At 45.9% G+C, this 27,053-nt stretch overlaps 2 protein-coding genes across 10 annotated transcripts in view; one reads left to right on the forward strand and one right to left on the reverse strand.

Annotated features, from left to right (window-relative positions):
- RAB37 (RAB37, member RAS oncogene family) overlaps window positions 1–27,053 on the reverse strand; it is a 71,971-nt gene that overhangs the window by 30,161 nt on the left and 14,757 nt on the right. The gene's annotated exons all lie outside the window — the stretch shown is intronic.
- On the forward strand, window positions 834–26,024 carry LOC102998828 (CMRF35-like molecule 1). Of its 9 annotated transcripts, XM_007185625.2 has the most exons (11): window positions 869–941; window positions 1,117–1,289; window positions 13,148–13,474; window positions 14,830–14,950; window positions 15,747–15,859; window positions 17,811–17,833; window positions 17,907–17,999; window positions 18,160–18,303; window positions 18,795–18,939; window positions 25,367–25,493; window positions 25,657–26,024. In XM_007185625.2, exons 2-10 carry the CDS (start codon window positions 1,166–1,168, stop codon window positions 25,459–25,461), a joined length of 1,185 nt encoding a protein of 394 aa, XP_007185687.2. In that variant the 5' UTR covers window positions 869–941; window positions 1,117–1,165; the 3' UTR covers window positions 25,462–25,493; window positions 25,657–26,024. The 9 variants fall into 9 exon arrangements, with proteins under 9 accessions (XP_007185689.2, XP_007185687.2, XP_057392949.1 ...); XM_057536966.1 differs by lacking the exons at window positions 25,367–25,493; window positions 25,657–26,024 and adding an exon at window positions 19,449–19,692; XM_007185624.2 differs by lacking the exons at window positions 25,367–25,493; window positions 25,657–26,024 and adding an exon at window positions 19,460–19,692.

Genomic DNA, 27,053 nt, shown 5'->3' on the forward strand with positions numbered 1-27,053 from the left:
CACGAACAATGAGCTGGTTTCTTCAGGAAGGTATAATTGACAAGTTTCTGGAGGATTCAGGCTGGAATCGATATCCATGGATTCTCACCTTGTAAGCTGGGGCACAGCAACAAGAGTTCCTGGTATGTTCTCAGGACAGAGGCCCCTCTTGCCCATTGGACCAATAGTTCTCTGCTCACTTGTCCCTACTCTGTTTTTTAGTTCTCCGACCAGGGATCGAACCCGTGCCCACTGTAGTGGAAGAAGTGCGGAGCCGTAACTACTGGACCCCCAGGGAATACCCGTGTCCCTACTCTTTGAGCCCCTTTCTTTTAGTAGGTAGTCTGGGTTTTGTTACCCCCTCACCCCCTCATTCCAATCTCTGGTCTAGATTGGAATCTAGAATCTCTTCTCTGACTTTGGCTCAAGCCCCCCGCGATACAGTGGAACTCCTGACCTTCCAGGCTCCCGAGAATTTGGCTACGCTTGAAATTCCACACTTAGGACATTGTGTGCATCAGCCTTAGCTCCCCACTACTTCTCCAGTGGGGCTGGTTTCCCCCATCCCAGTCTTCCCACCAACGGAGAAGGACTGAGTTAAGAGCTGCTCAGAACTGGTGGGTCTGCAAACTTCAAGGCCAAGAAGGAGCAAAGTTCTCCTTTTAGAGAACCCATCATGGCTCCGGACAGGGAGGTATTTCTCAAAAGCTTATTTGTGATCACTTCTGGCATTGCTAAGTGCCTTGAAATCTCACCCATTCCACCTCCTTCCTCTTTTGTCTCGTTTGCCAGTGGGAAGGGCCTGAAGGAGGAAGTACAAGAGTGAGAGTAAGTGAAAGCAGAAGGGCTGGAAGATGAAGCAGACTGCAGTTGGTTCTCGCTGACTCGCTCCACCGAGGAGGACCCGTGCGAAGAGAAAATGCACCTGTTGCTGCTGTTCTTCTTCCTCCGCCGGCTTGCAGGTGAGCTGGGCCTGGGTCTGTTCTCGCGGGAAGAGCCTATGGGGCAGGAGGAGGTGGCTGGCAGAGGGAGGAGGGAGCCCAGCAAGGTGTCCTGCTGAGAAACCAGCCCCCTTTCTAAGCAGTTCCTCCCGGTCGTGAGCCTGTGTGTGTTTCATCCACTCAATCCCTCACCCAGGGTTGCGGTGCCCACAACGGCCAATGCAGAAATACGGAGCGTGGTCTTCATGATGAACCCAGAACCAGGCATAACTCCTGAACCCCAGGGGCTGGTCATTCAAAATGGACAGACTGATGGCCCCCACTGGTCACAGAAAAGCAGAGGCGCCCTAGTTGCTCAGGAGAGAGCTGGTGAATATTCCCTCCTGCATTGTCACCTTCCAGAAAGCTTTATGAGCAAGGGAAGGCTCTGGGGAAGGGGTGAGGGTGAAGGGGGCCCGGAAGGAAGGGAAGCGGGAGTTTGCCAGATGGAGATGGAGAGGCAGTTCTAGGCTTTTGGGGAAGGAAATAGTAGAATGGAAAGGTCAAGAGGAGGTTAGCTTGGTAGAATGAAGAGGAAAAGGGGACAGGGCTGTGAGCAGAGACAGAGGGTTGAAGGAAACTTGAAGTTGATGGATACCGTTTTTTTCTGGCCATGCCATGCAGCATGTGGGCTCTTAGTTCCCCAACCAGGGATCGAACCCGCACCCCCCCTGCATTGGAAGCTTGGAGTCTTAACCACTGGACTGCTAGGGAAGTCCCATGGATACTTTGATTAAAAGTCAAGGGGATTTTCCTGACTTTGAAATGTTGGGGGACCTCAGATCTCAGTGTTTGGGCACCTTCTCTATCTAGAGTCAGCCTCTTGTTGATCTCTCCTCCTCTCTTGGCTTTAAATACCATCTCCATACAGATGATTCCTGTGTTTATATCCCTAGCCTGGACATCTCCCTGAACTCAAGAATCTTCTATCCAGCTGCCCATTCGACATCTTCACTCAGATGTTGACATTTCAAATGTGACCTGACCACATCTTCTCCCCTCAAATTCCTTTCTCTCCCATCTTTGTGTTTGGCAACTCCATCTTTTCAGGTGCTCAGGCAGAACCCCGGGGGCATCCATCTCTTCTCTCATATCCCACAATGATTCTTTGAAAATGTAAGCCAGATCCTGTCTCTCCTCTGGCCAAAACCCTCCAATGACCTCCATGTTACTCAGAGTAAAAATCCAGAGTCCTTACAGAGGCTACAAGGTGACACTGTCTGGGTCCCGCACCATATCATCTCCCTGGTCTCCTCTTCTACTCTGCTCCCCCACTTCAGCCACACTGGCCTCTTAGATGTTCTTTGAACATGCCAGGCACACTCCTGCCTCAGGGCCTTTGCACTTGCTGTTCAGTCTGCCCAGAGTGCTCTTCCTCAGATAGCCATAGGCTTGAGTCCTCACATCTTTCACGTCTTTGCTTCTCACTGAAGCCTTCATTGATGACCCTAATTAAAACAGCAATTCCCAGGACTTCCCTGGTGGTCCAGTGGTTAAGACTGTGCTTCCACTGCAGGGGGTACAGGTTCGATCCCTCCACATGCTGTGCGGTGAGGCCAAAGGAAATAAAAAAAGCAATTCCTGCATTATTTTTCTCCATGGCTTGTCCTCTCCCTTCCCCCACCTTGATAGAATGTAAGCTTCAAGAGGGCCAGGATTTTTGTGCCTACAACCATGGCAGGCGCAGATTAGACAAATAGTAAGTATTAGTTGAATGAGTGAATACATCTAACGGACAGGGAACAATATGATTGCTGTAACATGCACCACCCCCCCGACCAAATCTTTCTCCTTCTAGTTTCATAGAATTAAATAATTGAGACTCGTAACATTACCTGGAGAGGACATTGCTCATGGGATTTTAAAATGGTGAAGCCACTTTGGAAAACAATTTGACATTCTTGAAAATGTTAAACAGGTAGTTACCGCATGACCCAGCAATTCCACTCCTAGGTATATATCCCAGAGAATGGAAGACATATGTCCATGTAAAAAACTTGTATGCCTGATGGCGCAGTGGTTAAGAATCCGCCTGCCAATGCAGGGGACACGGGTTTGAGCCCTGGTCTGGGAAGATCCCACATGCCACGGAGCAGCTAAGCCCATGCGCCACAACTACTGAGCCTGAGCTCTAGAGCCTGCGAGCCACAACTACTGCAGCCAGCGCACCTAGAGCCCGTGCTCCGCAACAAGAGAAGCCACCGCAATGAGAAGCCCGCGCACCACAACAAAGAGTAGCCCCCGCTCGCCGCAACTAGAGAAAGCCTGCGTGCAGCAACGAAGACCCAACACAGCCAATAAATAAATAAATAAATAAGTTTATTTAAAAAAACAAACAAAAAACTGGTATGCAAATGTTCAGGGCAACATAGTTCATAATAGCTAAAAAGTGGAAACAATCTAAATGCACATCAACTGATGGATGGATAAATGAAACGTGGTATACTCATACCATGGTATACTACTAGTCATAAAAAGGAATGAGGTACTGACACTTGCTACAACCTGGATTAAGCTCAGTGAAAGACTCCAGACACAAAAGGCTGTACTTTGTATGATTCCATTCATATGAAAAGTCTAGAATATGTAAATTCATAGAGACAGAAAGTAGATTAGCGGTTGCCAGGGCCTGGGGGAGGGAGTAAGGGGAAGGGACTCCTCATGAGTATGGGGTTTCTTTTTTGAGATGGTGACAATGTTGCAGAATTAGTGCTGATGTTTGCACAGCTTTGTGAATATCTTAGGAAACCACTGAGCTGTACACTTTAAAAGGGTGAATTACATGGTATGTGAATTATATCTCAATAAGAAAATAATTAAGGAGCAGAGAGAAGAACTAGGAGCAGTCGTGTTCTCCTGAGAAGAGTTTCTGTGGTTGCATTTGGATCTGAGTCTCCAGAGGGCATGACAACCGGACATCCCTTTGTGACCCGTGACTCTTTTACGTGGTCTGATTGGACCATTCGTTCCATCTGGCATAGAAATGAAAATGATGCTTCCAAGCCCCGACACGTGCTGTGAACAGAGCTGAGCTGGGTGCCCTGACTCAGGGGGTGGGGGCTGTGCTTTCGATAGGGTGGGCTTAGAAGAAGCCCTCTGAAGCGGAGCCGCCTGAGCTGAGACCTGGAAGACGAGAAGAAGCAGGCACTTCATGTCAGGGACACCTTTTCAGGCACAGGGAACAGCAAGGCTCTGACGTGGAAACGAGCTTGGCCGTGGTACGTTTGAGGAACAGAAAGGCCTTGTGGCTTCCTTACACACTTCACAACAGCCTGGTGGGGCCGATTGGGAGGATACTATTGTCTCTTTGGGGAGAAGGTCTCTGGGGAGGAGAGAGATGTGTGGCTCTCCTCCTCCCGGCGGCTGTGGGTGCCTTGTGGATGCTCAGCCTTGAGTTTCGGTGTAGAAACAGAGAAGATAGATTTTGGGCGAGGAGTCAGGGGACAAATTGACAAGCAAGGCAGGGAATGCACATAAAGGATTGCTTTTTTTTCTCTGCCATCTGGGAACAGGGGAACTTGATGGTGAGCAGATGTGAGAGTAGTGTGTGTGTGTGTGTGTGTGTGTGCGCGCGCGCGTGTGTATATGGTTTAGGAGTGATTGAGGCAGAGCGGGGATATCTGTCTGCAGTGGAACAGGCTAGGCTGTGCACTAACAGGAAGCCAGGCTCCAGTGGGAACCTCTGTGCCCCCTGTCACCAGCCTTTCCCATAGAACTTCCGATTGCAAGTAACACATTTAACCAGCACTACTTCCCTCTTCGCAAGAGTTCATTGTTTTAAAAGTACCCAAGAAAAAACCCCAGAAAGTTCCCACCGGGCTTTATAGCATTCATTTTCTGAGAGAAAAGAGAGTTTTAATGACCCTATTTTTTTCAGAGAAAAATTAGCTGTCTTGTCCAACTTAAGCCTCGCCGTAAGTGGTGGCAGAGGTGGACAAGACCCCAGATGTGCTGACCCAGAGTGGAAATTAGCTGATGTCCCCCGTTGAGCCGGAGGCGGGGTCCAGTCCCAACTGTCACTCATTGACAGTGAGCCCCTCACCTCCCCCTGGGGCTCAGCTTCCACCTGATCTAGGATTATTCCTGATCATCTAGGCTGTGAGTAACCATGCCCGGGGAAGATGCTGCCTCTTGGAGCTCCAGGCTGTCTCTGTGCCAGGAGGGTTCCCACAGCAGAGCCAGTGCTCTGCTGAGGTTGATGGGGAGTGGGCACCTGGAAGAGGGGTCCGAGAAGTGAGTGGAACAGATGGTCCAAGGGTCAGATCTGATACTAAATGCTCAGTCGAGTTCAAGGGTCAGATCTGATACTAAATGACAACTAAAGATGGAATGGCCATCCACGTTAGAATCCTAGGGTTGCTGGGACAAATGACCACAAACTTAGTGGCTTAGAACGGCACAAATTTATAATGTTACAGTCTAGAGATCAGAAGTCTAAAATGAGTCAACAGGGCAGCATTCCTTCTGGTGGCTCTAGGAGGAGAATTTGATTCCTCGACTTCCAGAGGCTTTCCAGAGGTTGCCTGCCACACCTTGTGGCATGCGGAACTTCCCCGACCACCAGGGGTCAAACCTGCGGCCCCTGCAGTGGAAGCGCGGAGTCTTAACCACTGGACCGCCAGGGAAGTCCAGAGGCTGCCTGCTTTCCTTGGCGTGTGGTCCCGCATCACTTCAGCCCCCGCTCCATTGTCATCACTCCTTCCCTGACTCAGACCCTCCCGCCTCCCTCGCTTAAGGACCTTTCTGATTATATTGGGCCACTGGGATAATCCAGGATAATCTCTCCATCTCAAGATCCCTAATTTAATGACATCTGCAAAGTCCCTTTTTGCCATGTAAGGGTGAACATATTCACAGATTCTGGGGGTTAGGACACAGACATCTGTAGGGGCCATTGCTCTGCCTACCACACTATTAAACAGCCCTGTCTAGGCATTTGTTTTTCCTATGATTTTGAAAGTAGTAAATGCTCATTGTTGACACTTGGGAAAGTACAGGGAAAAAATGAAGAATTAGGAAAAATAAAAAAACCTTATGTCTGTCTTAATGCCCGAGGTGACCAGTTGTTAGGATTTTGGTTTATTTATGTTTAATCTTTGTTTTCTATGCATATTTTAAAAGTTCATTGGTATTATACTGCATACGATTTTTTTAAACCCTTATTTTCACTTCATATGAGAATTTTCCACATAATTAAAAATATTTCTAAGCATAATTAGCAGTGTTTGCATTATATTTCATTATATACTTATTTCTCTAATTGATGGAAGTTAACTTTGTTTCCTTTATTTTTGCTAATTGTGTGATGAATCTTTGTGCACACCGGTTTTTGTTAGCCTCTCTGATTATTTCCTGAGAACCAAATCCTAGATGTAGCATTACTGGAGCAAAGGGCATGACTATGTTTGATACATACGACTGCCATATGGCTTTCTGTATGGCGGAACCAGCTACATTCCTTCCAGCATATTCTCACAGTGCCTGGACCACCTGGCCCCCGTCAGCAAAAAGTGAGTCATCAAAACTTGATTGGTTTGTTATGTGAAAAATGGTGTTGTCTTCCACATTTCTTATTTGCTAGATTATTTAAATGAAACATTTGAATTTTATTAGCCGCTGAATTTCCTCTTTGTGACTTGCCTCTTATCTCTCATCAGTTTTCCAAGTGCGGTATTAATGTTTTTCTTCTATACACTCTTAATCGAGAGAAACTCTACTAATCCTTCTCTATGTTATTTGTTCTAAATATTTCTCTCAGTCTGTTCTTTGCTTTTTCAGTCTTTTTTTATTGGCACGTCCAATGCTATATTTGCATGCAGTCAAATTCACTACTAACTCTTTCTTGTTTCCTGTTGTCCATTGATTTCAAGTTTCGAAAGATCTCCCTGTCATCCAGGAATTTTATAGAGATTCACTTCTGTTTTCTTTCAGTTTAAAAAATGCTTTGCTATTTTATGCTGACCTCCTGAATCTCTCTATATTTACCTAAATGGAGCACACCGAGAGGCGACAGGATAGGGTAATGCCTTAACCCTTCCCTTCTCTGTTTATCGTTTTAGTCTTCTATGGTATATGTGAAATTCTTAAATAGACTAGGTCTGTTTTTAGGGTATTGACTGTGTCCTATTGATATGTGTATCTAGTCTTGTTAGATTCACAAACTGGTTTCTTTATTATGGCCTGGTACTATTTTATTTTTTTAAATTTATTTTTAAAATATTTATTTATTTATTTTTGGCTGCGTTGGGTCTTTGTTGCTGCACGTGGGCTTTTCTCTAGTTGCAGAGAGCAGGGGCTACTCTTTGTTGCGGTGTGCCGGCTTCTTATTGTGGTGGCTTCTCTTGCTGCGGAGCACGGGCTCTAGGCTCGAGAGCTTCAGTAGTTGTGGCACGTGGGCTCAGTAGTCGTGGGTCATGGGCTCTAGAGCGCAGGCTCAGTAGTTGTGGCGCAGGGGCTTAGTTGCTCCGCGGCATGTGGGATCTTCCGGGACCAGGGATCGAACCCGTGTCCCCTGCATTGGCAGGCAGATTCTTAACAACTGCGCCACCAGGGAAGCCCCTGGCCTGGTACTATTTTGATATCTGGCAGGCAAGTCCCTCATTACTGCTCATCTTTAATATGTTAAAAATTCTTGTCTCTTCATTTATTCAAATAATCTCTAGCATATATTAAATATAATATTTATTACATAGCCATACATATCCATATATATATACACATGTGTATAGATGGAGATTATCTGAAAAAAATGTACATGCTCTAAAAATGTTCTGGAGGTTTTGAGTTAAATCTATAAATATATTTGGGAGGGAGGAAAATCTTTACAATATACAGCATTTTCATTCAGGATCATAACAGAGCTCTTCTTTTATATTTATTTATTTATTTTTAAAAAGGACACTTTTTATTTATTTATTTATTTATTTATTTATTTAGTTTTGGCTGTGTTGGGTCTTCGTTTCTGTGCGAGGGCTTTCTCTAGTTGCGGCAAGCGGGGGCTACTCTTCATCGCGGTGCGCAGGCCTCTCACTATCGCGGCCTCTCTTGTTGCGGAGCACAGGCTCCAGACGCGCAGGCTCTGTAGTTGTGGCTCACGGGCCTAGTTACTCCGCGGCATGTGGGATCTTCCCAGACCAGGGCTCGAACCCGTGTCCCCTGCATTAGCAGGCAGATTCTCAACCACTGCGCCACCAGGGAAGCCCTTCTTTTATATTTAAACCTTTATGTCTGTCAAGAAAATGTCATTGTGTTCGTGTATGGGTTTTTTTTCTATAAGTCCTGGTTGTTTCTGTTAAAAGTTATTCCTTGGTATTTAATACACCTTTATTACTATTGTAAATGAGCACTTTTCCATTTTATTTTCCAGCTACTTGTTACTGGTTTATAGGAAAGCCATTGATTTTAATATATTTATTGTGTCTTTAGCCATTCTGTTGAATTCCATTATAAATGAAAATCCTTTTAAACATAAGATTTAAAAATTTTCTCTGTTATTATTTCCCCCCAATAATTATATATTTTATATTTTTCCATGTCTCACTACGTTGGTCAGACTTTCAGAAAACAGCACATGTACAGAAAAGTGGATACAGGATCAATGTTCAGGCTAACACATTATTATAAAGTATATGCCAATGTCTCACATTAATTGTGGTATTTGCTGAGGCTTTTAATAGATAATCTTTATCAGATAAAGCAAGTTCTACTCTTAATTTGCTAAGAATGTTTAGAAAACCATGAATGGGTGTTGACCTCGTGGCATGTGGGATCTTAGTGTAAAGTGGGAAAAACAAATGTTGTGAACTGATGAATGGATATACAAAATGTGGCAGATCCATGGAATAGTCATCAGCCATAAAAAGGAATGAAATACTGACACATGTTATAACATGCACGAATCTTAAAAAGATTCCCTGGATTCAGCTTGCTGATTTTTCATTTCAGACTTTTGCACTTAAGTACATGAGTGATATTTGCTTATAATATTTCTTTCTTGCACTGCCCTTGTCAGGGTTTGGCATCAAGATTATGCCAGTCTCATTAAATGGATTTGGGATTGCATCCTCCTTTCCTTTGTTTCAGAATTTTTTTGTGTAAGGTAGACATTATTTGTTCCTTCAGTGTTTAGTAGATAGATATCTCCATTGAAGCTGTATAAGTCTCGAGTTTTCTTTTGGAGAGGTTTTTAATAATGGATTTAATTTATTTAAATAGTTGTAAGATTATTCAGATTTCTATATCTTTTTGTGTTGTTTTAGCATATTGTATTATTTTTGCTAGGCATCTGTTTGTTCCAAAAAATTTCAAATTTATTGCCATAATCTTATCTAGATATCCTTTTATTATCCTATCCTATTATTGCCTTATCCTCTTGTTAGCTTTTTTTTTTTTTTTGGCTGCGTTGGGTCTTCGTTGCTGCGCGCGGGCTTTCTCTGGTTGTGCGAGCGGGGGTTACTCTTCATTGCGGTGCGCGGGCTTCTCATTGCGGTGGCTTCTCTTGTTGCAGAGCACAGGCTCTAGGCGCGCGGGCTCAGTAGTTGTGGCGCATGCTCCGCGGCACGTGGGATCTTCCCGGACCAGGGATCGATCCCGTGTCCCCTGCATTGGCAGGCAGATTCTTAACCACTGCGCCACCAGGGAAGTCCTTGTTATCCTTTTAATGTGTGCAGGATATGTACTGATGTCCCCATTTTCATTCCTGATATTCATTATTTAGACCTCTCTCTTTCTGTAATGAATATCTAATTAGGGTTATTTATTTATTTATTTTTAACCAACTCTAGGCTTTGTTGATTTCCTTATTATATGATTTTTTCCACTTCATTAATTTGTATTAACTTCATTATTTCCTTTCTTCTACTTTCTTCTTTCCTCCTACTCCTCCTTCTGTTTTTTGTTTAACTTCTGAAATATATGTTTATTAAATTCAAATCCTTTTTACTTTTCTAATAGATACATTTAACGCTATAAAATGTCCTTAAGCATAACTCCAGATGCATCCCATAAGAGTCTTTTAAATTAAGGTATAATTTACATAGAGTGAAATGTATAGATCTTAAGTGTATAATTCTATGAGTTTTGACAAATTCGTGTAACTTGTATCGCCTATCAAGATACAGAACATTTCCATCACCTGGAGTTCCTTAGTGTCCCTCCCAATCTTTCCCCCACCCATGAATCACCGTTGTAATTTCTATCACCAAAGGTTATTTTGCGTAATGTAGAACTTGGCATAAATGAGATCATGAAGTTTATTCTCTTTTGATCTTTCACTCAGTGTGTTTTTGAGATTCATCCATGTTTTTTTGTGTATCACTAATTCACTCCTTATTATTCTGTACTATGCTGTTACTATGAATATGCTACTATTTGTTTATCTGTTCCCCTGTTGAACATTTCAGTTTCTTTCTCTTCCTTTCTTTCTTTCTTCCTTCCTTCCTTCCTTTCTTTCTTTCTTTCTCTCTTTCTTTCTTTGATTTACAATGTTGTGTTAATTACTGCTATACAGCAGAGTGACTCAGTTATACATATATATACATTCTTTTAAAATATATTCTTTTCCATTATGGTTTAGCATGGGATATTGAATATAGTTCTCTGTGCTATACAGTAGGACCTTGTTGTTTATCCATTCTCTATATAAAAGCTTACATCTGCTAATCCCAACCTCCCACTCCATTGAGTTACTTCTAATATGTTGTTATTATAAATAAAGCTGTGATAAAAATTCTTTTTTGTGGACATTTGTTTTTAACTTCTCTTAGATAAGTATCTAGAAGTGAAATTGCTAGGTCATAGGATAGATTCATGCTTTGTTTTATAAGAAAAGCACTTTTACAGTGTTCCAAAGTGATGTATAAAGTGGAAACAACCCAAATGTCATGAACTGATGAATGGATATGCAAAATGTGGCAGATCCACACCATGGAATAATGTTCAGCCAGAAAAAGGAATGAAATATTGACACATGTTATAACATGGATGAATCTTAAAAAGATTATGCTAAGTAAAAGAAGTCAGACAAAAAAGATCATATATTGTATGCTTCCATTTGTATGAAATGTCCAGAAAGGCAAGTCCATAGAGACAGAAAGAATGAAATGTCCAGAAAGGCAAGCCCATAAAGGCAGAAAGATTAGTGGTCGCCAGAGGCTTCAGGGAAGAGGGAGGTGAGGAGTCACTACTAATGGGTACAGGGCTTCTTTCTGAGGTGATGAAAACATTCTGGAATTGGATAGAGTTGATGGTTGTACAACTTTGTGAATATCCTAAAACCCACCGAAGTATACATTTTCAAAGCGTAAAATTTATGATATGTGAATTATATCTTAACTTTAAAAGTGGACAAAAGTAAATACTTAGTCTTCAACACGCTTTATTTAATTTTAGAAAGGAAGAAAATTATCACTGTTTTAAACTTAGCAAATTGGAAAAAGATACGTGGTAATCTCAAAGAAATAAAATTATATCTATGAGAAATTAATAATTTAAAACTAAAAACAGTAACATTTACCAACTAAATCTCAAAATGGTTTAACGCAGGAAAAAAGAAAGAGGAAGGGGGGAGGAAAAACATGAAGGAGGAAATCTTGTGGCACATGTAATCAATAAAATAAAACAGCACATGTCATCAAAATGTGTCATTATAATAGGTTTGAAAAATTTAATTATTAAAAGATACTTTATATTTGCAGAACTTTATGCTAATACACTGTAAAATAGATAACTTTTGGGGAAAAACAAAAGAACAGAATTTATTAAAGAACAATAAAAAAGCTTAAATAGGTCAATATTCACGGAGAAAAAAATTTAAGTAATCAAAGAATTTGCCCCAATGAAGAATTTGCCAGATAGTTTTGTAGCCAATTTTTTAAGATCCCAAAGAAACCAAAATTCCTTTGCTCTATTTATGTTCTTATCTCAGAGCACAAAAAAATGGAGATCTGCCAGATCAATTGTGTGAAAGTAGCATATCTCTACTACCAACCCTGACAAAGACACACAAGGAAAATGACAGAAAGAACCTCCCTTATGAGTATGGATCTGAGTTGAGCCCGGACAGCAGGCTCTGCCGGCAGACGGGTTTGGGTGGCCCAGGCAGGATTGCTGTTGTTTCTAAATAAGGCAGAGTTTTAAAATTGAGAGGTTCCACCCCAAACCCAGATTTTGGACTACTCCAGAAAAATGAAAAGATCTGAAATTACACTGCCTGCTTCTTGCATGAGGACAGTGGGCTGAGTGGGAGGGGCCACGCCTCTGCCGGGGGCGTTTACTCTCCAGATTGCCCTGGTCCTCACTACCTCCCAGGGTCTGACACTGATGCCATTCTTCATCATGCTTGAAGTGTTGTTTTTCTTATAATAAAGATACATTTCTCTGTATCTTGAATCTTTCAAAGGTGAGAAAATGAAAGAAAGAGCAAGAACATATATATCGGAAAATGCTGCTTTACTCTATGATACCTGCCTTACTGCAAAGCTATAGTATTCAAGACAGTATGGATTGGCAAAAGGACAGACAAATGGATCAATGGAACAGAACGGAAAATCCATAAAGAACTCACACATGTGCTTTTTGACAAAGGAACCGAAGCAATTCAATGGGAAGAAATGGGATCTGGGCGTTACAGATTCCACAGCATGGGGAAAACATCACTGTTTTGGTCAATTTCAAAGGTGTTCCTTCCAGGGTGGTTTACAGTAGAACCGCTCGAAACAATTAGAACCATTAGGAAGTTTCTCCAGGGCTAGGTGATGGGGGTGTTTCAGCTGAACCTCCTGAGGTCATCAGTACAAAGTCATCTTCTGTGGAAATGGGTCCTCTGGTCTTTCCTCCCCATCAGACCAGCATAACACAGAGATGGTTGCAAAAGGACATTGCTGGAAATAGAAAGACTTACTGACCACAGAGAAGGGGAGAGGGGTGAACTACAGGAAGCTATTATTGCTCTGTGTCAATGTTTTTGTTTCTTTGAGATCTGTAGTTGTGCTCTTATGGGATTTTCCTGGTGGCTTTGACCTGATAGAATTTTGAAGAACAAAAGGTCTTTACGTGTAAGGTATATTCCTTTCTTGACTGCTATTTAACTCATGAGGACCTTGGGTTTATTGGAACTATTCACGATGCAGGAGGCTGTGGCCCTGCCCTCAGGATGGGAGGTGACAGGTACATGGATTCGTGTTTTCCAGAATCTGCCATCACTGGCCCAAAAGCAATGAGGAGCCTAGAGGGGGGCTCGTTGACTGTGCAGTGTCGATACAGCCCTGGGTTGGAGACCCACGTGAAGTGGTGGTGCCGAGGAGCTGCTTGGCGCAGCTGCAAGTTCCTTGTTAAAACCACTGAAGCAGAGAAGGAGGTGAAGAAGGACCGTGCGTCCATCAGGGACAATTGGAAAAACCGCACCATCACCGTGACCATGGAGAAGCTCAGGCTAAACGATGCAGACACTTACTGGTGTGGGATTGAGAGATTTGGAACTGACGATGGGGTCCCAGTTAAAGTGACCATTGACCCAGGTAAGAGTATGTGTATGTGTAGATGTGTCTCTTCAGGGCCTGCTCTGTCCTGGTCCCTGGGGTCCCTCTTTAGTGACCTGTGACTCAGAGTGAACTGTCACAGAGGGTGGGGGAGTCCTGAGGTCTCATGGAACCCACACAGACCACTTGGGATTGGGAGGGGCAGGGCTTCCCTTAGAGGCTCTCGTGGCTCCCAGGGCCTCCTCCAGGATGGGATCAAGCCTTTCTCGACACATTATTTTTCCCTCTGCACAGTCAGTGCCCGAGTCTATTGCCCATGGAGGTCAAGGTGAAGGTCTCACCCGGAGACCCTAATTTCTGCTAATGTTTTCCTGGGACCCCTGTTGCCCAGGTGTTCCTGCTCTTTCTGGAATTTGGGGCTGCGTCTTCAGAGCTGCTGCTCCCACCCCCTGGTCCATATCCCATCTCAGGGGGAAGGACCCAGCACAGTGGGGCTGCTGCGGTTAATTCCTGGGGTCTGGAAAGGCCTCCACAGTCAAAGGGCTGCATTCCCAGGTGCCTGAAATCCCATCATGAGCCATTTACACATTTGGGATTAACGATGTTCTCTTCCTAAGTCCTTTTAGAATGCAAACACTCTGGGCTTGTCGGCTCAGGGGTCTCAGTGCCTTGGTTTGACCGAGTTTATCTGTCGGGCTCTGCTTCTGCTGACCCTCGGACGGGTGACACCAGCTCAATGGGCACCTGTGACAACGGGGGTGGGCGCACAGTCAACGGAGCCTCCACCACACTGGGAACGAGTGAGGCTTGTTATACTTGCAAAGCACAGCATCATTTCATTCAATCCTGACAACATTCCTGAGATGTAACCATCCCCGTTGTGAAAGCTTTATAACTTGCCCCAAGTAAAGGCTCTTCCTGAACCTTATGATTTTGCTCAGGGCTGGTCCCGATCTTTGAAGTCACAGATTTTGGGTATGTCAGCCAGCTGATAGCCCCCATTCTGCTCCTGTCCTTGTGGATAAATAGGATGAGAGGCACTGGCCACTGGCCGAGGCCCTGTCATAAGCAGCCGGAGTGTTTGAATTTCAGCTGAACTCCAGCTGCCCTTGTCCTGAGGCAAGCCTGGCCCCCTCTAACCTTCCAAGTTCTGCTTGACGTCCTCTCTGGACCTGTGCCAGCTCCACCTGCCTCTGAGGCTCTGAGTCTCCTAGCGGCCAGGGAGATATGAGCAGTCCAGGCGATAGGCCCTCTCCCTTGGCCCTGCTCCAGACTCCTCAGGCAGCCCATGGTCCCCACCACCACCCCCCTACCCACCCCCGGCTCAGAGCCACGTTTAAGGCTGCGGGTGGGTGGGCAGGCAGAGCAGTGTGTAACCTGGTCCGTACGCCAAGCACCAACTGCAGTGCCGGCCACCACTCCTGCCACCTCTGCTATCAACACGTTCACAGCTCCAGTCAGCTTGGAAGAGACCAGTGGCTCTCCGGCTGTGACCAGCCCCGGCTCCAACAGCGGGTAAGCCAGCTCTGATGCTGTGGCCCACTTGGCCCAAACTCTACCAAAGGGGGCACTTTTGTAGTTCCAGGTCCCAGCCAGAGCTTGTCTCCGGACCCTCAAGCTCGAGAACGCTGGGGCCTCCTCTCACTTGCTCTCACAGCCCAGGAGGCCAGAAATGAAATCAAGGTGTCGGCAGGGTTGGCTCCTTCTTTGGGCTCTAAAGTAGACTCTGTCCCAGGCCTCTCTCCTAGTTTCTGGTGGTTGCCAGTAAGCCAAGCACTCCTTGGCTTATGGCAGCATCACTCCAATCCCAGCCTCTGTCATCACATGGCCTTTTCCCTCGGTGTCTGTGTGCCCCCATTTCCCTTTTATAAGGACACCAGTCATTGGATTCAGGCCCGTCCTAATCCAGTACGACCTCGTCTTCACTTGACAACCTCTGCAAAGATCTTATTTCCCAATGGGTCACCTTCTCCAGTTCTGAATGAATATGAATTACTGGATGAGGGACACTGTTCAGCCTGTACAGGGGGCAAGCTTAGAAGCAGGGAGACCTTATCAGAGCCTTTGCCATACAATTTCTGTTTGGCTTCTAGACCCACTGAAACACCTTGTGGAACCCTCCTCTCTTTTTTTTTTTTTTTTTAAACCATCTTTGAGGGCACCTGGGAGTAGGGGTTCCCAGACTGGAAACCTCAGGCCTGTAGGTCAAAAGGTTTCAAGGCGAGTGGCTGTCCCTGCTCCCAGGTGGGTGGGATGAGGCCAAAGACAGGAGGGGAGCCTGGGTGCATGGGGCATCCTCTGTCGTTTCCAGCGGTGTCTTCCTGAAGGTCACCATCCTCCTGCCCCTCATCTCTGCTGTGTTGCTTCTTCTCTTGATGGTGGCCTCACTTGTGGTTTGGAGAATGGTGAAACAACAGAAGAAAGGTGAGGGGACCTGGCTGACACTGGGCTGGGGCTGGGCTGGGTGGAAGAGTGTGGGATTGATGGCCAGAATGGCCATCCAGGAACCATCAGCCCAAGGGAATACCTGCACAGTCTGGAAGGGGTGCCGTCCCAAAGGCAGCAGCAGCTGGCAATTTGAGGGGCTGGAGCTTGGAGGTGAACCCAGTAGGTTTTGGACTCAGTTCTGCCTTGATCATCCCTCTATGCTCTTCTTTTTTTTTAAAATTTATTTATTTATTTATGGCTGTGTTGGGTCTTCGTTTCTGTGCGAGAGCTTTCTCTAGTTGTGGCAAGCGGGGGCCACTCTTCATCGCGGTGCGCGGTCCTCTCACTATCGCGGCCTCTCTTGTTGCGGAGCACAGGCTCCAGACGCGCAGGCTCAGTAGTTGTGGCTCAAGGGCCTAGTTGCTCCGCGGCATGTGGGATCTTCCCAGACCAGGGCTCGAACCCGTGTCCCCTGCATTGGCAGGCAGACTCTCAACCACTGCGCCACCAGGGAAGCCCCCCTCTATGGTCTTCTTGCCTCTCTGCTCCGCCTCCCTATCTGTTTCTTGGTTTGGCTCCTGGTGGCAGAGATGGCAATGGCCTTAGGCAGGCAGCCTTCCTAGGGTACCCAGACACTTTAGTAGAATTCCTGTGGCTGTCAAGGGGGTACTGAATAGACACGGGGGCATCGAGAAGCACACACACACACGCACACGCACACATGCACACGCACGGATGTATACACACATGCACGAACACATGTTCATGCATGCACACACAACATAGTCCGCACACGAATGCGCACATGTGCATGTGCACACTCATACACAGTTCTCTGTGTTTTCTCAAGAATGTTGGTGGCCACTCCTATTTTTGCCCTTCCTCCCTTCAGTCCTTTCTCAGGCTACACTACTTGTTCTGTGTATATTTGCCCTTGAGGGAAGGGCCTCGGCTCATGAGTCTGCACTTGTCAATCACGAGGTCTGGCCTCGGCCAAACACTTTTCCTGTCTGGCTCCACTTCCACATTCTCACATTAATTGCCCCTCCTCCCTTTCTCAGAACCCACTGGGATCTGGGCGCTCACGGGACCGTCTTTAACACTGCTCCCTCCCTACAGCCTGGGGAATCTTGTAGTTTGGAAAGATGGGAGCCTGACTCCTGTTCATCATACTTTCCCCCCAATGTATTGTCCGTGACCTAAGTTAAAAATACTTTCTGTCCCCCTCAGTATCTAAAAACCATAGGGAAAATCTTCTTGTTTCTTTGTTGCCTCCGAAGCTGGGGGCGTGACAGTGGCAGGGGGAGGGCAGGGAGAGAAAGAAACAGGAAGCAGAGGGCACCTGAGAGTAGGTCCAGGCAGTGATGACCCAGCTCGAGTACGCCACTCAGAGGGCAGCTTCGAGCAATCCCGTCGCGTGGACAACTTGTACTGATGGAGCCCCTCTTGTGTCTGGTACAGTCCGTGCCCAGAAGGCGTGGGAGGAACAGGCTTAGCCATCTAGCAGCCCGCATCCCACCTGAAGACCAACCAGAATTCAGTGGGACAAGGGTGATGAGACAGACATAAATCAAATGCCCTGGGAGCCAGGGAGGGAGGGATTTGACAGCCTGGATAGCTGGAGAAGGTAGATGTGACTTTGAGTTGACCCCTGCAGGTGGAGAAATGGTGGCGTCACAGGCAGAATCCCAGCAGAAGTTTTAGGTTGAGCCTAATCCCAGGGGAGCTGATAATTGGCAGGGCCACCTGAGCAGCTGATCGCACAGTTCTGTGATGTGGGGAATAGATGGGCTGAGGTCTCCTTAGTTCTCATCTGAGGGATCAGAATTAGAACCAGGTCTCTTCTCTCTGAGCCCGAAGCCTAATTCACCTCTTTTCTTTCCCAGACCTGAGGGCGCCTGTGAGCCTCTGGATGGGCTTTCTAACTCTGATTGTTTTTGTCTTTTAGCTGCTGGGATATCCCCAGAGCAGGTAAGAGAGTCCCCGAGGTCAGAGCAGAGACACCAGATGCCTTTCCCTCACTTCCTTATTTTCCATCTCCCAGGAGCACCAAGGTCCAAATGCATCAGACGAGCCCTGTGCGCAAGTGTCCACATGCTCATGGCCCAGCTGCAAGGGCCGGGGAAGGGGCCCGGTCGTATGTTGGAATCAGCCAGAAGGGAGGAGGGCTTAGGAGGGGGAGGTGTGGGAGACTAAGAGGAGATGGGGGTTGCAGAGGGAGCTGGGAGAGGGGTTCCCAGGGGAGCAGAGAGCCACGCGTCCCTCCGTGGAAGAAGAACCTGTGTTTCCTCTCCTAGGTGCTTCAGCCCCTGGAGGGCATCAGCTATGCAAACCTGAGCCTGCAGCAGACTGAAAACTCTGGGTCCTCCCGGAAGAAGGCTTCCAGGAGGTCCTCTTCCTCCGCCCAGGCCAACGCGGGGGAAGTGCAGTATGTCACCATGGTATGTGCTTGGTGGGGCTGCTGTGGGGCTCAGACCGGACCCGCTGTTGCCCCTCCTTTGAGGACCGGCTTTCTCCCCACCACGTGGGAGGCTGGGTGCTGGGCAAAGATGCAGCCATTGAAAGACTTGCCGGCAGAGCTCCTGCGCGCTTTTGGCATTTGAAGTGCCTCCACACCAGGTCTTAGCATTGGGAGACTCAGATCCTGGTCAGACACGGTCCTCATGCTGGGCAGGGGAGACTCAGACAGGCTGAGGGACCTGGGATTCCGTGCAAAATGTGCTGCCCTGGCATGGAAGTGAGGCAGAGGGCCTTCTGCCATGGCCGGAGCTAAAGGTGCCTGGCAGAGTGGAGGGAGGAGGAGCTGGGGGGCCTGGGAGAAGACTCCAGAAGCCCTGGAGGGTCTGTCTCTCCAGGCTCCTCCAAGGTCTCCTCCATCCATGGGCACAGCCTCCTGCCAGCCTCTCTAACCCCGAGGACGTCTTCATTGCAGGCTCCCTTTCCCAGGGAGGACATTGCCTATGCAGCCCTGTCTTTGGAAACCTCAGATCAAGAGCCAACCTATAGCAACATGGGGTACCTCATCACCCACATTCCCAGCAGGAACCACGAGGAGCTCACGGAATACAGCACCATCAGTAAGCCTTAGCCTGTGCTCCAGGGGCGCCTCTCAGACCCACTCGAGGCCTCTGAGTACATTCCTGCTTCATCTGCTTTCTGCCTGCCCCTCAGTCCCCTCATGGGACCAGCCAGTTACTGAGGCCTCTGCCTGATGCAGCCAGCATCATGGCCAGCTATGGTTTGGGCTCGGGGCCTATTCTCAGGGAGCTTCTGGGAGTTAGACAGGGGTCTTTCCACATCCCTTTCTCTCCCACACAGCTTGGGAGGGGGCTAGGGATATACTCTGGAGCTGCTGAGGGAGCAATCACAATGATAACGATAATAATAGTAATTCACGTTTATTTATTGCTTATCACGAGTGGTGGACTGAATAATGGTCCTAAAAGTTATTGGCATCTGAACCCTCAGAACCTGTGAATGTTACCTGCTGTGGCATAAGGGACTGTGCAGATGTAACAGAGTTGAGGATTTGTGGATGGGGAGATTATTCTGGATTATCCAGCTGGGCCCTGAATATAAGCTCAAGGGTTCTTACAGGAGGGAGGCAAGAAGGTCACAGAGGAGAAGACAGTGTGATGGTGGGAGCAGAGGTCGGAGTGATGCAGCCAGGATCCACAGAACCCCGCAGCCTCTAGGAGCTGAAACGGCAGGAACGGATCCTCCCCAGAGCCCCCAGAAGGAACCAGCCCGGCTGCCATCTTGACTTTAGCGCAGTGAAACTGATTTCATACTTCTGGCCTCCAGAATTGTAGGAGAATAAATTTGTATTGTGTTAATGAAGCCATTACATTTGTGGTAATTTGTTACAGCAGTAATAGGAAAAAATATACTATGTAACAGGTACTCTTCCCTAAATGCTTTACCTACAGTAACTAATTTAATCCTCACCACAACCCTAAGAGGACACCTTTATTATTGTCCCCATTTTACAGAGGAGGAATCTGGGTACAGAGAGGTTCAGTGACTTACCAAATTTTACTGCTAGCAAGTGGATAAATTAGAATTTGAACTTGGGCATTTTGGCTCCAGAGTCTGGAGTCTGGGCCACCACCCTGGACTGTGTGTAAGGAGGATAATGTGTGTGTGTGTGTGTGTGTGTACACGGCTACTCACACAGGGACAGTCATCGAGTATATACAGATGCTGGACTTGCTGTCTTTATTCTAGGGTCCTGGCAGCTCTCCCTCTGGAATCCTGAATCTCGTCCCAGCTTGCCATCTCCATGGTTACCAAACTAGTCCAGTCCCCGGCCTGGAGTCCCTCTTGTTCTCTGCTCCTGAGTCCATTCTCCTCCCAGCAGCCAGAGGGATCTTTTTAAAGCACAGACCTGATCACTCCCTGCTTGTAACCTTCTAGTGGCTTCTTCCACAGCCCAGGAGGCCCCCAGGATCCATGGGTCCCTCCCTGCCCCTAAGACCCTCTCTCTGGCTACTCTCCCTCTCACTTGCCCTGCTCTACCCACACTGGACTTTCTTCCATCCTTCTAACAAGATAACACGTGGTCCCTTCTCAGGGCATTGGCACTTGCTATTCCTTCTTTCTGGAATGGTCTTCCAACGGATATGTGAGTAGTTAGGTTTGCCAAAGAGAGAGAAAGGCAGGGAGAGAGGGAGGGAGGGAGAGAGGGAGAAGAGGAGAAAAGGGAATTCCCTGGTGGTCCAGTGGTTAGGACTCGGCACTTTCACTGCCGGGTGCCCGTGTTCAATCCCTGGTCGGGGAACTAAGATCCCACAAGTCAAGTGGTGTGGCCAAAAAAAAAAAAAAAAGCTTATTTTCATTATCACAACTCAGCTCAAATGTTCCTCCCAGGGTGGCCTTCCTAGACCCCTCTAACAGCAGCGGCCCCTGCTACACCTCTGATTCCTCTCTGTCACATTGCCCTAAGTAAAAGTAGTACTTACTTTTGAGCTAACTTTATGAGCTAACTTGTTTATTGGCACATGGGTTTACTGATTCCCCCCTCTCCACCAGGCTGTAGGCTGCCCAAATGTGGGGAATTTGTCTTACTCACTGCTGTATCCTCTGTGCCTAGTTTAATGTCAGGTACAGGGTGGGTTCTTGAATATCTATATGTTGGCCGAATGAATAAGTAACGTGATGGTTCAGACTTGGGAACTCAGGGTGAGCTATCAGGGGCAGGAACACCCGTGTCCATCATTTGAGGAAGGGACCCCTGGGTCACCTGGGCAACCAGAGGAATTTCAGGATCCACTTCCCAGCAGCATGGAGTGGAGAGACGTTTTTCTCCCCTCCCGAAATGAGAGAGGTGAGGAGCCATGATTCCCCTTGACTGGAGGACAAAGGTCTATTCCTTTGCTTGGGTTTCTTTTGTTTGGGGCTGGAGGGAAGTGTCAGGGAAGGGAGTCATGACTTGGGAAGAAAGGACCAGCTCTGCCTGGGGGTCACAGGCAAGTGCCCCAGCAGGTACTGGGGCCATGGGGATGTTTAGTGGGCCATTATCAGTGTGTCCTGGGGCTTCCCCAACTTCTCACAGCTCTGGACATCCCAAGTGGTCTGGCGGAGGTGGCCTTAGTGGATGGTCATCTCATCTCAGCGTGGGCTGCTCCTTGTTCCTGCTCCCACTCCCTGAAAGATGATTCCCTAGAATCTCAAGAGCTTTATCAGCCTGGGGGAGTTTACGGAGCCCAAGCAAGCTTAAGTATTCTTGGGCTGGTCACTTGAGCTGAGTGGGTCAGAGTAAGAGTGTTTTTGACCCAGGCTGTTTTAAGATTTACAGAGCAAGAAGTGCCTGTAGAGAGACCTTTAAATGAAAAAGTGCAAAGCAGAACAAAATGAGAGTGAATTGAGCTCTATGAATAAGTCATAACAGAAAGTCACTTTCTGAATGGCGTCCCTGTGCCATTTTAACTGTTGTGCGTCAAGTGCCTTTATTGCTGAGTTTTTAAGCAGCCCGGACAAAATAGAATCGCTCAGTACAAGCTTCTGTTGGATTGTAAGGAACTCATCATCTCTGGAATCTACCACAGATACTAGTAAAGATTTACTGTCATGAAACTTGTGACATATCTAGGAACACAGACTAGTATTCAGCTCAGTTTGATTTGACTGGAGGAGTCTGGTTGCTTCTTCTTCCTCTTCTTTTTTTTTTTTTATTGGAGTATAATTGCTCCAAAATGTTGTGTTAGTTTCTGCTGTACAATGAAGTGAATCGGCTATATGTATACCTATATCCCCTCCCTCTTGGACTTCCCTCCCGCCAGCCCCCCCCATCCTGACTTTGTCTGGATGGTGGATATGGGCTGGATGTGGAAGGTCCTGGCCGCCTGGCTGAGCGGAGGAAAGGTAAATCAGCTTAGAAGACAGATTCACTCTGATTCACACTTTTAATTGCCTCATTCAAGCTTTAAAAAAGGTGTCTACCAGATATATCCCTGGATATAATGTTTTTATCCCATATTCCAGCCATCTGGATAGGTGGTTGTCTGAAAAGAGACCTTTTCATGTCCTTAGAGATGGAGTTGACTAGCCCATGATATTTGTGAAATTTGTCCAGTCCATTCTATAGCTGGACGGAGCAGATTTCTGACTGGTGGTCCTCACAGGAGGCATTTAGGTTCTTTAGGTTTTGGGTCATGACTACAGGACTCTGCCCTGAATCCAGCAAGATTTGTTCAGCCCTGAGAGCACTGGGGAAGTAGTCAGGGTGGGGGAAGGGAGGCAAACATGTGCAAGAGGTTTGAAGGGAAATTGTTTCATAAAGTTTATAGACTGGCATCTAGGTGTTGTCTCAACCGTATCCGGCTGCTCCGTAAAGACTTTGCTAAGGCAGACTTTGGGTTGTGGATTAGCACCTTTATTGCAAGAGAGAGAAAGTTCAGATAAGGTTCTGCTGATCTGAGTGAGGGTGGCATTACTTCTGGCATTTACCAGAAGACAGAGCCCTTTTTAAAAAATTGAAGTGTAGTTGATTTCTGCTGTACAACAAAGTGATTCAGTTATACATATTTTATATATATATATATATATATATATATATATATACACACACACACATATATATATATCTTCTTTTTTAATATTCTTTTCCATTATGGTTTATCACAGGATATTGAATATAGTTCCCTGTGCTAGACAGTAGGACCTTGTGGTTTACCCATTCTATATATAATAGTTTGCATCTGCTAACCCCAAACTCCCAATCCTTCCCTCTCCCACCCTCCCTCTCCCTTGGCAAACAAGTCTGTTCTCTATGGACAGAGCCCTTTTGAGAGTCAGTTGTGGGAGAAAAATATACTGCATTGGCAATCTTCAAAATACATGGCCTTTAGCACGAAGGGCCAGGCAGCTAACATCAGTTGATTTCATGTATCAACAATTTTTTAGATCAGGAGGGACTGATATAGTAGTCAGCCTTTTATTTTATCAAGTAGGTGCATTCTTATCCAATGTGGTTGGAATTGTTATTGGTCAGTTCATTGGAAATGTTGGTTAAATCAAGGAATCACACAAAAGATATATTCTTTCTCTAAATGCTTTCTTTGGCTCAAAATATCTAAATGTGTTGTCATTTGCTAGTATTTGGATGTAGCTCTAAGCCTCTTTTTCGCTGATGGGTCTGCTGAAAGAGGGACTCATTGCCTTTTCTGCACAAATCACACACACTGTCTCGTCCTGGAGTTTCTAGTTCCAGTTTCCCTAACGTTGGAGCAAGACATTCTAGATACTTACGAAGCAACCTGATTGCAAAACCTCTTTTCATTTTTATGTTTTCACTGTGACTATTTTACAGTCCTCTCTCTCATTCCTAATTTGATGTTTTTTAAAAAAATGGCATGCTTTGAGTTTTTCTAAAGCATTCAATTTAGTTTTTGTAGAAATAACTGTTCTCTTTTTGTTTACATTTCCTGTCATTGGTCAATATCCGTTCTGTTTACACTCTTAATTGGTTAGTTTATGGATGAATTCATTAAATTGCATAATTATAATTAACATGTTTGACCGACCTAAACAAGTTTGGGCCTGAATGAAGTTGACTCTTGTTAAACACGTACCTCAACGGGTGAGAGCAGAAGCGAGGGAATCTTCAAGAGAATCTGCTCATTGCCACAAGCATAAAGATAGTGTGCTTCACCAAGAGATTGAAGGGTGCTGGTTGATCTAATAAGTTGGTTAAGAAAGGGATTGGGGGCTTCCTTGGTGGCACAGTGGTTGAGAATCTGCCTGCCAATGCAGGGGACACGTGTTCGAGCCCTGGTCTGGGAAGATCCCACATGCCGCGGAGCAACTAGGCCCGTGAGCCACAACTACTGAGCCTGCGCGTCCGGAGCTTGTGCTCCGCAACAAGAGGCCGCGACAGTGAGAGGCCCGCGCAACGCGATGAAGAGTGGCCTCTGCTTGCCGCAACTAGAGGAAGCCCTCGCACAGAAACGAAGACCCGACGCAGCCAAAAATAATTAATTAATTAATTAATTAATTAAAAAAAAAAGCAATTGTATTTAAAAAAAAAAAAGAAAGGGATTGGTTAAGACAGTTTCTACTAAACCATCTGTTATGACCATAGTTTCATAAAAGAAAGGACATTTAAGCACCCCAAGTCAGAATAATAGGCAGTGTTTCCCAAGAAGGACAGTTGGCGACTTTATGCCAATATGGATTTCTGTTGTGTGTGTATATAATCTCCTACAAATTTATTGATACTTTGTCAAGGGCTGGTGCTCACATATGGACTAAGGATTGGCAGCTACTGAGCTTGTCTACACTGTTCTCTAGACATGGATTCTCTCCTCTAGGTCCAGCTAGTGTGGTCTAGTGTCCCCCTAAAGCCTTCTAGTAATCTTATTCTGTGGAACTCTAAGGTTTTCACTCATGAGGGCCCCGTGACCCTACGTCAGTTGGGAAAAAGGCCCCTTTAATCACTCAGATTCCCCCGCCCAGCATAAGCTCTCCCCCAAATAATCCACTGTGATCGCAAACTCACACGGTCTTGTCCTGAAGGGGTGTGGTTCTAGCATCAAGGAAGGGTGACTCACCCACTGGTTTTGCTGAGGAAACTCTGAGGAGTGGTTCAGAGTTAAGGAAGGGGAAGACTCTGTTTCTAAGGGTCAGAAATAGAGAAGAGACATTCTGAATGCTTGTGTGGTAGAAAATCCACTCTTAGCAGAAAGGAGGGATGTCTACTCTATGTTCCAGAATAAAAATTCCATCCTGGGGAGTTTCTGAAGCCTCCCACATCCTCCTTAACACCCTTTCCATCTTCAGTGCCACAAACCCAGATATCCCCAATCCTGTTTTTTATTAGTTTATTAATTGTTTCATTTTAAGTTATAAAATATTTGGTGCATACTACATGTTTATATAGGATGCAGATACGTTATAAAGGGTAGGGAAGCAAACACCTCCTGCTCACAACCTTAATGAAGAAATGGAACAGTACCAAATCCACTGAAGCCACCCACTCATTGTTTGTCTTTGTTTTCTTCCAAGGAAGAATGTGCTTGCCTAAGGTGGCTCTAAGGGCCCTTCTCAACACTTGGCCCATTCTCCTTGCCTTCATGTTAATTACCAAAGCCATCAGATAAGCTGGTCTACATTATGCAGCATTCATACTAAGGTAACAAATCTATGCAACTCTTCCTGTATTAATAAGACTTTTCTCCCCCAGTAAACCTACAAGCCAATGCTTAATTGTGCCTATGTGCTCTTTAAAGATCTGGTGATGGGTTTGTCACTGGGGGAGCAAACACACTGAGTTTCCTTCTGGCATCCCCATGCAGAATGCTCCCCTCTATCAAGGATGGTGAGGGTTTCTGTGACAAGGAAGCACCAGGTCACAACCCTTGGTCTCAGCCACACTGCCCAGTGCCAGCCCTCTGGTCATTGGAAGGAGCTGCAACGTTCAGACGATGTACTCATTTCAAAAGTTCACACAGCCTTTGCAAGATTTGTAATAAGCCACAAAAGCAGAAGGACTAAATGCCAGAGACCCTTGTCCTCCCACTGAAACACCCTGATGTCTGTCGGATGGCAAATGAAAGAAGAACCAGCAGAGAAGTATTTTACCTAAAAATATCTGAGACATGAGAACAGATGTGAAAGTGGAGGTAAAATGAAGGAGATTCTTCCCTGGAGCTGTCTTGGTGTCAGTAAATCTTGCCTTTCTTTCCTGGGGTTGTTATCTTGCAGTTGGTTTTTAAATTTTTAAATTTTTAAATTTTAAAATTTTTATTGAAGTATAGTTGATTTACAGTGTTGTGTTAATTTCAGGTGTGATTCAGTTATATATATATATATACATATATTCTTTTTCAGACTCTTTTCCATTATAGGTTATTACAAGATACTGAATACAGTTCACTGTGCTATACAGTAGGTCCTTGTTTATCTATTGCAGTTGTTGGGGTTTTTTTAATATATATATTTTTGGCCATGCTGTGTGGCATGTGGGGTCTTAGTTTCTTGACCAGGAAACAAACCTGTGCCCCCCACAGTGGAAGCTCGGAGTCTTAACCACTGGACCGGCCAGGGAAGTCCCAGCAGTGGGGTTTTTTTTTTTTTTGTTTGTTTGTTTTAATTTAATTTAATTTAATTTTTATACAGCAGGTTCTTATTAGTTATCTATTTTATACATATTTGTGTATACATGTCAAACCCAGTTTCCCAAGTCATCCCACCCCCCACGCCCCCGCCACTTCCCACCTTGGTGTCCACATGTTTGTTCTCTACGTCTGTGTCTCTATTTCTGCCCTGCAAACCGGTTCATCTGTACCATTTTTCTAGGTTCCACATATATGCATTAATATACGATATTTGTTTTTCTCTTTCTGACTTACTTCACTCTGTATGACAGTCACAGTGGGGTTTTGATGGAGGCAAACTCCTAGGGGATAATGTTGCTCCTGAGCCCCAATTAACAGGGGCTCACTGCACCAGGCCTACTTTCCAATGATGTCTGGGCAGCTCTGGAGGCAGAGTCTTGAATCTGCTTCGTGTCCCCCATTGGCATCGACTGCGCTTCGGTGTCTGTCCGGGGCTAGGCTGAGATTGTTGCCAGGGCCACACTAGAATTTTGGGAGGTCAGCAACAGAAGGGGCTTGAGGCAGCCTCCAGAGCAAACTTTTGTTTCCTGTGGACCCCGGCGGTCCAAGGTGGGACATGCTAGCATGACAATGGG

Source organism: Balaenoptera acutorostrata, chromosome 20 (assembly GCF_949987535.1).
Source record: "Balaenoptera acutorostrata chromosome 20, mBalAcu1.1, whole genome shotgun sequence".
NCBI classification, from domain to species: Eukaryota; Metazoa; Chordata; class Mammalia; order Artiodactyla; family Balaenopteridae; genus Balaenoptera; species Balaenoptera acutorostrata.